This window comes from Gossypium hirsutum, chromosome A07 (genome assembly GCF_007990345.1).
Source record: "Gossypium hirsutum isolate 1008001.06 chromosome A07, Gossypium_hirsutum_v2.1, whole genome shotgun sequence".
Classification (NCBI taxonomy): domain Eukaryota; kingdom Viridiplantae; phylum Streptophyta; class Magnoliopsida; order Malvales; family Malvaceae; genus Gossypium; species Gossypium hirsutum.
The window spans coordinates 61,292,460-61,303,949 of record NC_053430.1 but is presented as its reverse complement, the minus strand read 5'-3'; the positions used below and the strand labels follow the sequence as shown (position 1 = coordinate 61,303,949).

General features: G+C 32.2%; 1 protein-coding gene across 3 annotated transcripts; it reads right to left on the bottom strand.

Annotated features, from left to right (window-relative positions):
* Window positions 1–2,911: 2,911 nt before the first annotated feature.
* On the bottom strand, window positions 2,912–6,515 carry LOC107952830 (myosin-binding protein 3). 3 transcript variants are annotated; one of them, XM_016888027.2, is made up of 4 exons: window positions 5,161–6,514; window positions 4,866–5,063; window positions 4,620–4,775; window positions 2,912–4,442 (listed from the first exon to the last, which is right to left on the bottom strand). In XM_016888027.2, exons 1-4 carry the CDS (start codon window positions 6,200–6,202, stop codon window positions 3,391–3,393), a joined length of 2,448 nt encoding a protein of 815 aa, XP_016743516.1. In that variant the 5' UTR covers window positions 6,203–6,514; the 3' UTR covers window positions 2,912–3,390. The 3 variants fall into 3 exon arrangements, with proteins under 3 accessions (XP_016743516.1, XP_016743515.1, XP_016743514.1); XM_016888026.2 differs by having other exon boundaries at window positions 2,912–4,550; window positions 5,161–6,465; XM_016888025.2 differs by having other exon boundaries at window positions 2,912–4,775; window positions 5,161–6,515.
* Between the last annotated feature and the right edge of the window lie 4,975 nt (window positions 6,516–11,490).

Sequence of the window (11,490 nt, the reverse complement as noted above, 5' to 3'; positions counted from 1 at the left end):
AATTCCAATTTTGTCCCTAGGCTCGGAAAATGATACTTATGCAACTTACTCCTTATTCCAAGCCTAAATAAAATCCCATTACAAAATTTACGGCACATGTATTCATAAAAATTCAGCACTTTTCTTCAATTTCACAAGTTTACATTTTAGTCCCTAAATCATGTTTTTTTCAAAAATCATTTTGTAAAAGTTGTTGATCTATCAACAATCTTTCATTTTCTACCTTAAATTTCTAATTTTTAGCATATACATCCATGAATCATTTTCCATACTTTGATAACTTTTTAAATTAATCCCCCAAATAGATAGATTAAGCTATCTCGGTTTTAAAAATATCAAAATTACTAAAAACAGGACAAGAAAACTTACCAAATTAAGCCTTGAAAGTTTCTTCTCTCTCTCCTAGGGTTTTCATATGATGTTGGGTTGAAGATGACAAAAATAAGATGATATTTCTTTTTATCATCTTTTAATTAATTAATTATCTCAATTTCCAATTTAGTCCCTACTCTTTTCTAATTTTTCCATGGATGAGTCACCAAAAATCTACATACTTTTCTTTAATGGGCTAATTACCATATAAGGACCTCTAGATTTGAATTCCATAGCTATTTAATCCTTATAGCTACTAGAATTTAAATTTTGCATTTTATGCGATTTAGTCCTTCTTATAATTAAGTACTTAATCGATACAATTTTCGTATTAAAATTTTCATACGAAATGTCTATCATATTATAAAATAAAAATAAATCTTATTTTAGGATCGGATTCGTGGTCCTGAGCCTACTGTTCCGATTTTACTAAAAAATGGGCTGTTACAACACCAGATTGGACTTTACCGTTGAATTGATGTGTGTTGTAAGTGACTTTTTCGTAGGAGCAGTCCTGGGACAAAGAAAAGTCAAGGTATTTCATACTATATACTATATCAGTCGTACGTTGACAAATTCACAACTAAATTACACCACCACTAAAAAGGAGCTGTTAGTTGTAGTATTTGCCTTCTACAAATTCAGAGCTTATCTCGTGGGCACTAAAGTCATAGTGTTTACAGACCACTCTACTATTAAGTACTTGGTGACCAAGAAAGATCCAAAAGATCTTCATTTGTTGACACATGGGTACACATACTAATGTTCTGCTTTTTTTATTTTTTTATTTTTTTCTTTTACATTTTAGAAAAAATGGTTACATTTTAGTTTTAGCTCTCTATTATGCTTAAATTTAAGTTTAAATTTTTATACTTTAAATTCTAACATAATTTGAATGTTCTAAGAGTTTTAGAGATTGACATGTGACTTTCTATTTCTTTTAGGTTTGTATTGATTTTTTTTTACTTTATAATATGATGGTCAATTTTCAATTTTGGCCTTATGCTGAAACTTGAGATTTCATCTATATACTTTAAATTTTGACATAATTTGGTCTTTCTATTTTTATAATGTCATTAGCAAGTCTAAATTGTTAATATTGTTAACTATTTGAATCTAAATGATGCCTTCAATTTCTTTTTAAGAACACTATTTTAACAAAAAAGTTATTTTATCATGGCAAGTTCGAATGAGTGCTTTTAAGAAAACAAAAATCTTAATCACTATTTTCAACGTTACTTTTATTGTTACATGACTACCAAGTGAATATATATTCTTTTTTAATTTCAAAAGGTCACACCAAAAAGTTTTAATGGTGATAACAATTAAACTTAAATTTTTAAATCCAAAAAGTAAAGAGATTAAATTTCTTAAAATAAATATAGAGAGATTAAAATCCAAATATACGAAATGTATATAGACTTAGAACATATTTTAATTTTTAAAATTTTACTCTATAATTTAACACAAATAAATAATCAACTTAATGTAAAATATAAAAATAACCATATTAGTAAATATAAAACAAATGGAAGTTGAGAATCACCTTTTGCTTTTGTTTTTTTTTTTTTGGACCACTCCATTTTACACCTATTATTTATTTATCTTCATATTGTATTTCACTCTCTTTTTCTTGTAGCACTGAAAATATCACATTGGCTTTTGGGTTGAGAACTTGTTTCAAGGAAAGTCTGAATCTAATATGGACTCCACTGTCTGCTAATTATGATTAGGTAACAACTAAGCCACTGCTTTGTTGCATGATTATATAAGCTCATATTACATTTTATCTATTCTACTCCATTCTTTATTTTTGTTAATACATTTGAACTTAATACATTGAGATATAAAAATTATTATTTTTAAAATTTTATTATATAAAAATTTTAAATATATATTATATCCATATCAAGTTTATATATGTACATAATATAATATTGACCATTTTGATAGCGTTGCTTTAATCGACAAGAAAAATTCTTATCTAAAACAAGTATATATTTTTTAAAAATAAACCCTACCAAAAATTATATATACGTCAAAAGTGTTGTATAAAATATATGGTTGAACTTAAAACTCGGAAATTATAAAATAATAATAATAATAAAAGCAAGGCGTTCTCGAGAAACTATTTTAAATAATTTATTTTTTATTAAGCAAAATAATAAAAATGCTATTTTCATGATACCATGTTTTTTATATTGATTTAAAATAATATAAGCCCACTCAAATTGTTCTTACAAATTAAAATGCATCTAGAAAACATTTTAAAAAGAAAGAAAGATACACTCAGAATTGAATATTTCAACTCTAATATAAGACATTTGTAATATAGCAATAGGTAGATAATTGTCACCTCAAAAAATTGCAATCTTTCACATATGAAATATACTATATAATATATTTACAACAGAAAGTTCTAACCAAGAACCAAGAAATTATCTTCTATCAGATTCACAAGTAATTTGAATATGCAATTCTTCCTGTTCTAAATGAGAAGCCATACACATGACAGTTTAACTAAGGGAGAGAACCCAAGGAAGAAAGAACAACATTAATTTCATACAAAGCTATAGAAAGTCAACACATATGTTTGAGTTCCAAAAAAGAAAAAAAAAATTCATGAAATTTATAACATTCCCTGATGGAAACAGTAAGAGAGTAAACGATAAAGCCTTCTTCCCTCACCTGTCAAATCTTCCTCCAAACCTTATGGAGAAAAGAGTAAATGAAATCTAAACAAATAAGAAAAACATGTTACTAGGTACTTACCCTACATGAACAACCCAGGTAAATGGTATGTTTTCCTTCATTTTCCACTCTTTCTTTTTTGGTTGTAAATAAGGCAGATAAAGAGGAGATCCTTCCTATTTTGGGAACTTGCATCATTCTTGTAAGCCCAAAAGGAAGGAAGATAAGGAATCTCCCCATCAATCTGGAGATATTCCCTATAGACACTTGAATATATATGAAATTACTAGGTCCAGGTGATTCCTTTTATGCATGGCAAGCCTAAGATCACCCTTGCACATCACCACACAAGGTCCTTGTTCGGAGTTCGACGGCTCTCAGATCTCGGAGATGTTGCAGGATTTCTTGGAGGAGATCCATCCCTTTGTCTCCTTTCTTTATGGAACTCATGCAGTTCTTGAGAAATTCCTTGTCTTCTTCAAGTGCTTGTAGCCTCTCATAAACATGATCCACCTCCTCTTCAATTGCAAGTTTCTTGGGGTCCAACTCCAGTTCTGGACCAGGATATGTCTGCATTACTACCGGTTCAGAATCAGATTCTCCTTGTTTTCCATACATAGTTCCTTCTTCAGTCCCGTTATCAGCTGCATCCAGGAAAGGAAGGAGACTCTTTGCCATGGAAGCCATTGTTTTGCCACAACTTGTTTCTTTTGAAAATTCATTACCTTCTTTGCTGCGCAGGTCATTCTTCTCATCAAGACCATCAAAGGAATTCTGAATTGATTTCAAGTCCTCCATGAATTGATCATCCCCCATAGTTAGTAACTTATCTTCCAATGCCTTAAGCTGATCCAGGATGGACAGCCTCTCTTCCTCGAATTCTGTCAACGATTCATCAAGGGCACTTACATGGTTTACACAATCCAGTGCCATTTCTTCCAAGTTACCAACTGCATCACTGCTGCTTTCTTGGTTGCCAGAGAAGCTGCTATCTTCATCCTTGGCTTCACGATTCAGGTCTATGGATAGCTCGTCGCTATCCTCCGCATAGCTACAAGCAGCCGAAGATTTCCCACTTCCCAAGCTTCCATCTTTGCTTATCCTCATTATCCTCGTCTTTTCTTTGGCCTCATAATAGAGAACCTTCTTTCGGTATACTTCCAATTCTTTCTCGAGTTCTTCCTTCTCCTTCTCTCGTTTGATCATAAGCTCATTTAGTAGTTGAAGGGCCTCTTGGTCATATTCAGACTGTTCTTCCATCATCCTCTGGTACTGCAAAGCTTCCATTTGCATTGCCGCCTTCTCCTCTTGAAGCCGTGTTATCATGGCCATTGTCTGATTTGCAGCAATTGCAGAGGCACTCCTCTCTTCTTCAAGCTCTGCATATAAAGCACTCAATGCCTTTCTTTCAGCTTTTAAGGAAGTTTTCAGCCTTTCAATGGTTCGAACCGGATCACCACTTTCCATCGCAGTTACTACACTCCTATCTAAAGACTCCTCAATACCCGATTCTCTTTTCTCGAAGAATAGCAATTTATTATGCAAGTAATGCATACCTTGGTGTGATGAAGTTGGAGTGTCAGGGAACTTTTCCTCCTCTGCTTCGTTGTTGTTACAATCCGTATAAACCGATAAAGAAGCGTTTGTCCTTTCTCCGTTCTCATCCATTGTGCTCTTCTCTTCATGTGTACCTAGTGTAAAACCAAGAATTTCTGTACAACATATGATACATATATTAAATATAATTACCATTCACAAGATCAAATGCTTGACCACAATGATGAACACAAGTATAGTCTTACGAGTCTTGCTTGATTCAGGAGCATCAACACCTTTAGCTTGATCCTTAAATGTTGAAAAGCCATCTTCTCGTAAGCATTGCAATGAAGGATCTGACACTTGAACTAGAGGCAGATCAGAGTCTTGAGTGCTTAACAATTTGGTCTCGGAAATTGGTCGCTCAGCCATTAGATTAAGATCATTCTTTTCTAGTTGATGATCTGCTATCAAGGAACACATTGAAAGCGGAAAATGATACTTGTATGGTAAGTACAATAAATCATGGTTAAGCAAATAAACTGAATAGCAATTTCATACCTAGCTCCAGGTTTTCAGCCTCCCTGGGACAGGTAATAGTCTCTGCAATCTCATCAATAGCATGTAATGGTGTCTCTTCATTAGAAGAATCACTAGTTTCACTTCCATTATCTTGCTTTTCTGAGAAATGGCTTGCAGATGTTGATAAATCAATTAATTCAACAGGAAATAAGCGATCTGAAACACATTTCTGATGATGCAGATTAATGAAGTCTAGCATATAATCTCCAGCAAAACAAGGTTCAACGATTCCACTTGTGGCACTACTGAAATGCTTCTCTGCAATATTGATGGCGTCTGATCTATCATCTTCATGTACATCTTTTTCAAAAAGCACCTGATGCTCAGTTTTAGCCCTTTGATCGTTTTGGTCGTCATCATCATCGTCGTCATCTTGGTTGTTGAGTTTAATCTCAATCATATCCTCACCATCTTTGCACTGATCGCTTTCACTGCCATCGTTATCATCATCATCTTCGATTGCTTGTATTATCAAACTTCCTTTTTCTGCACAATCCAAAGCACCCCAACTAGGCTTGAATAGGAAATATGGAGGATGAAGTTTGGTGCCATTGCAGCAAGAACAAGGGACAACCTTTTCACCATTGTCAAGCTTGGGATCACCACTCACCCATGAAATGAAAGCAATCCTCCTTGCCATTCCAATGGATTTACCGTCACTAGGCGTTGGCCTAGAAGCCAAGCATTCCTCACACATCAGATGTGTTTCCGCTAGTTTCCCATGACTTGAACAGTAACTCAATTTGGAAATCTCGGAACCATGTTTGTCACAGACAAGATCCCTGTAAGAGTTTGAGGAGTTGTTGTTGTTGGGCTCCAGGACATGGTCAACTCTAGAACACCAGGGACAAGGAGGTTTAAGGCCAAAATAATTGGCAAACTTAGTAATCAAGTAAGTGAAGAAAGAGTTGAGTAAAAGGAGGAAGATGAGGATCCATTCAAGCACAGCGTAGACTAAAATAACAGTGATTTTGCTGGTGTGTTTATGCAAAAATCTAGCGAACTTGTTGCCAGCAGCCATGGTTGGTTTCTATTGTCTTCTTGCTATTACCAGAGACAGAAAATCAGATAGGATGAGGAAAAGAAAAAAAAACGATAAAAATGTTCGGTAAGGGTTTCAGTCTTTCTGCTTTCTGCCAAAAGAAACCTATGATTGTCTCAAGAGAAGCTAAGATCGCTTCTTTTACAGATTTTGAGTTTCACTTTTCTTTTACAGTATATACAATATTTATGATCATTTTACACTGAATTTGCTAGCGTAATGAAACCTTCATTTCACATTGTAGATTAAGAAAAGAAAATTTATATAAAATAAATACTAATAATGACGCCCATATATCAATGTGTTAGTCGGAGACATATTGTTAAGAGGAGTATCTGTGAATGTTAAAAATAGACGGTAAAATTATTAATAAAATAATCGATCCTAAATTAAAAAAAAGCTCAAATTTAACCTATTAAGATTTAATTCGATTTGTATCAATATTATTGTCAGTACAAGAGGATGTAGATTCGAATACGCTTTAGCTCATTATCGTATTATTAAAAGTTGGACGCGGCTATGAGTAATTATAGGTATTGTATAAAAAAAACCTGACATAATAAGAACTTATAATGAAATTAATGTTAAAAAAATTTAAAATTAAAAAAATCCTTTTAATGAAAATTATTAATTTTAAAAATGTTATCTAACCGGTTAACTTGTGAAATGTATAACTAATTTAATGTAGATGCATTGTTAGGGGTAAGTGTTACTATCACAAGATTTAGACAAAAAAGAAATGAAAAGTGACACCGCATTATTAATTGATGTTTTCCGGGACGATCTCGTAGCAGTAAGTAACATTGATAAAATCAAAATGATACATGACTAGTGCTCCAAGAATTGACAAATTAAGTTTCGTCACATTCAGAGGGATGGAAACAAAGTTGTTAATTATCTAGCTAAAGTAGATGAAGGCGAAGTAAATTAATTAGTTATTCTTGATGATCCACCACCACCTCTAAAAGGTATGTTGGAGGTTATTTTACTAAATTAACTTAAAAAATTTTGATATTTATAAAAATGACCCAGGTTCAAAAACAATCACCAAAATGACCTGAAATGAACAGTAGAATGGGGTTTTGGCCTGTCAATGGCTAGTACCAACTCGTATTTTGCACCCATGATTACCTGATAATTGTGTCAAGCTTTAAAAAATTGATTTTTTTAGTTTTGGTCTGTCAATGACCGGCACCAGGGTATTATTTTTTTAAAATTGTATTATACTGGTATACAAAAAATACGAGTTTTTTAAAAAAAATTTGGTGCTAGCCTGTCAATGGCCGGCACCAGTATTAAAAAAAAATTTAAATTTTTTTGGTGCTGGCCTGTCAATAGCCGGCACCAAAATACGAGTTTTTAAAAAAAAAAAATTTGGTGCTGGCATGTCAATGGCCGACACCAAAATACGAGTTTTTTTTAAAAAAAAAATTTTGTGCTGGCCCGTCAATGGCCGGCACCAAAATACGGGTTTTTAAAAAAATTATTTAGTGCTAGCATGTCAATGGGCGGCACTATAATACGAGTTTTTAAAAAAAGAATTTGGTGCTGGCCTAACAATGGCCGGCACCAAAATACGGGTTTTTAAAAAAAATTTATTTGGTGCTGGCCTGTCAATGGTCGACACCAAAATACAAGTTTTTTTAAAAAAATTTGGTGCTGGCCTGTCAATGGCCGGCACCAAAATACGGGTTTTTAAAAAAAAATTATTTGGTGCTGGCCTGTCAATGGTCAGCACCAAAATAAAAGTTTTTAAAAAAAAATTTGGTGTTGGCCTGTCAATGGCCGGCACCAAAATATGAGTTTTTTTTTGAAAAAAACTTTGGTGTTGGCCTGTCAATGGCCAGCACCAAAATACGAGTTTTTTTAAAAAAAATTTGGTGCTGGCCTGTCAATGGCCGGCACCAAAATACGAGTTTTTAAATTTTTTTTTAAAACTCTTATTTTGATGTCGGCCATTGACAAGCCAGCACAAAAAAAATTTGAATTTTTATTTTTAATAATGGTGCCGGCCATTGACAGGCCAGCACAATTTTTTTTTTTAAAACTCGTATTTTTGCAAACCAATATGATACAATTTAAAAAAAATACTTGGTGCCGGCCATTGACAGGCCAAATCTAAAAAAATCAATTTTTTAAAGCTTGACACAATCATCAGGAAATCATGGGTACAAAATACGAGTTGTTGCCGGCCATTGACAGGCCAAAACCCCATTCTACTGTTCATTTCAAGTTATTTTGGTAATTATTTTTAAACTTGTTATTTTTGTAAATATCAAAATTTTTGGGGTTAATTTAGTAAAATAGCCTATGTTAGAGGAGAATATTCGTCAATCAATAAAAAAAATAGAATGCAGTAGTTTAGTTGTTGCTATAGCATCGCCCAAGTTTATTTTATACCAAAAAAATATATCTATCACAAATAAATAAATAAATAGCTCTTTTGATTTTTTGAAGAAAATATTTTTAAAAATTATACATTTTGCTAAGAAATAATTGTTGTAAATTAAATGGATGTCATAACCCCCTTTAAGCATATTAAAGTAATGAGATAAAACTCTTTACTTAATTTATAATCAAGAGATTATTAAATAAAATAATTAAGAAACTTTAATTCATTCAATGTAATACCTTTATTAATTGAATGTAAAGGAGCTTGTAAATAGCACATTGTAAGTGAAAATAAAATAATGAAATTCTCTCGTATTTTCATCCTCTTTTATTTATTATTTTATTAATTTTTCTATAACACGTTATCAGCACGAGCTTCTACGAATTCATAGTGAAGTTTACGTTATTTTGACTTTTTATAATTTGCCCGTATAACTCCCGTTAAACTATATACGGTATACGTATTTTCATAATTCTTTTATTTTATTTTCTAGATGAAGTATTTGCTTTGGGTAACATTTGCATATTTATTTTTACAACTAAAATCTAATAATGATAATTATATATACATTTTTTTATTAAAAGAAATTTCAATTAATTTAATTTGTGTTAAGTTATTATCATGACTATTCCTCTTTATGCCAATATTTGACATACATATTATTATTTAGCAAATTTGGTATATATAATTGAATTATTTTACGATTGAGAACACTTATTAATTTACTAATATTTTTTTATTTTGATTCAAGTGATTATAATGTCAAATCTTGCCAAACTTGAATTTGCGGCCTTAGACATCTCAGGCAAGAACTATTTGTCATGGGTGTTAGATGCTGAAATTCACCTAGATGCTAAAGGTCTAGGAAATGCTATATTAGCAGATAAAGAAGCATCTAATCAAGACAAGGCAAAATATGAAGATATTCACTATAATAATAAAACTGACCATGCCTACAAGGATGATAAATTTAATGACCTTAATAATATAACTCATCTAGATGTGGCAGATTTCTTTGAGAATTATTAGAAAAATTGATGTTATTTTGACATTTTTTTAAGTATATTTTATTTTCTTGCATAAAAAAATAATTGATATATTTAATAAATATTTGTAATGTTTCTCATATTATATTTTGTTTGTTTTTATGAAGAATATGAATATTCAACAAAATTTCGATAGACCCAAAATCAATGAAGACATGTGTCTTGCAGATAGTGCTACAACACATACGATACTCAAAGATAAAAAATATTTTTCTCATTTGACAATGAGTAATGCCCATGTTAATACAATATCGGGTAGTTCAAAACTTATTGAAGGCTCTGGAAGAGCTATTATATTATTACCTAAAGGTACAAAATTTATCATTGATGATGTTTTATATTCCACCAAATCTCAAAGAAATTTATTGAGTTTTAAAGATATTAGTCTTAATGGATATCATATTGAGACTATGAATGAGAAAAATGTTGAATATCTATATATTACAAATGTTGAATGTGGAAAGAAATATATTTTGGAAAGGCTACCTGCTTTTTCATCAGGTTTATATTATGCACATATTAGTGCAATTGAATCATATGTTACTACAAACCAGAAGTTTGTAGAAGCTCATACTTTTACTATTTGGCATGACTGATTAGGCCATCCCGGATCTATTATGATGTGAAAAATCATCGAGAATTCAATTGGACACCCATTAAAGAACCAAAAGATTCTTGAATTCAAGGATTTATCTTGTGTCGCTTATTCTCAAGGAAAATTGATTATTAGACCATCACCAGCTAAAGTTGGGATTGAATCTCCAACATTTCTGGAACGTATTCAAGGTGATATATGTGGGCCCATTCATCCACCATGTGGACCATTCAGATATTTTATGGTATTAATAGATGCATCTAGTAGGTGGTCACATGTATGCTTATTATCGACTCGCAACCTGGCGTTTGCGAGACTACTTGCTCAAATAATTCAATTAAGAGCACAATTTCCAGATTATGCAATCAAAACTATTCGTCTTGATAATGCTGGTGAGTTTACATCCCAAGCTTTTAATGATTATTGTATGTCAATTGGGATAAAAGTTGAACATCCTGTAGCTCATGTTTATACACAAAATGGTTTAGCTGAATCATTTATCAAACGCCTCCAACTAATAGCTCGGCCATTGCTTATGAGAACAAAACTCCCTGTTACAGCTTGGGGATATGCTATTTTGCATGCAGCAGCACTTGTGCGCTTAAGGCCAACAAGTTATAATAAGTACTCCCCATTACAATTGGCTTTTGGTCAGGAGCCAAATATTTCCCATCTTAGAATTTTGGATGTGCAGTATATGTTCCAATTGCTCCATCACAACGCACAAAGATGGGTCCTCAAAGGAGGTTGGGAATATATGTTGGTTATGAATCTCCTTCTATAATTAAATATGTTGAACCATTAACTGGAGATTTATTTACTACACGATTTATTGATTGTCATTTTGATGAGACAACATTCCCAACATTAGGGGGAGAGAAAATACAACTGGTTAAAGAAATTACATGGAATGGATCATCATTATCTCAATTAGATCCTCGTACAAGTCAATGTGAACAAAAAGTTCAAAGGATTATACATTTGCAAAACATTGCCAATCAACTGCCAGATTCATTTACTGACCTAAAGAGAATTACAAAATCTCACATACCAGCTGAAAATGCTCCAATACGAATTGATATCCCAATAAGGCAAATTGTTAGTGCAAAAGAAAGTAATCCACGCCTGAAGCGTGGAAGGCCAATCAGTTCCAAAGATAAAAATCCTCGTAAAAGAAAATGATCAATTATTCAAGATGGTAATATTGTGGAGGCAAGTGCCCCAGAAGAGTCCA

Excerpts from the sequence above, each read along its gene's own strand:
- LOC107952830 (XM_016888025.2), bottom strand. The coding sequence starts at position 6,202 with ATGGCTGCTGGCAACAAGTTCGCTAGATTTTTGCATAAACACACCAGC. Across the intron at positions 5,064-5,160 it reads GGCTGAAAACCTGGAGCTAG|ATCATCAACTAGAAAAGAAT; the intron begins GTATGAAATTGC and ends CCTTGATAGCAG. Across the intron at positions 4,776-4,865 it reads TCCTGAATCAAGCAAGACTC|AAATTCTTGGTTTTACACTA; the intron begins GTAAGACTATAC and ends TATGTTGTACAG.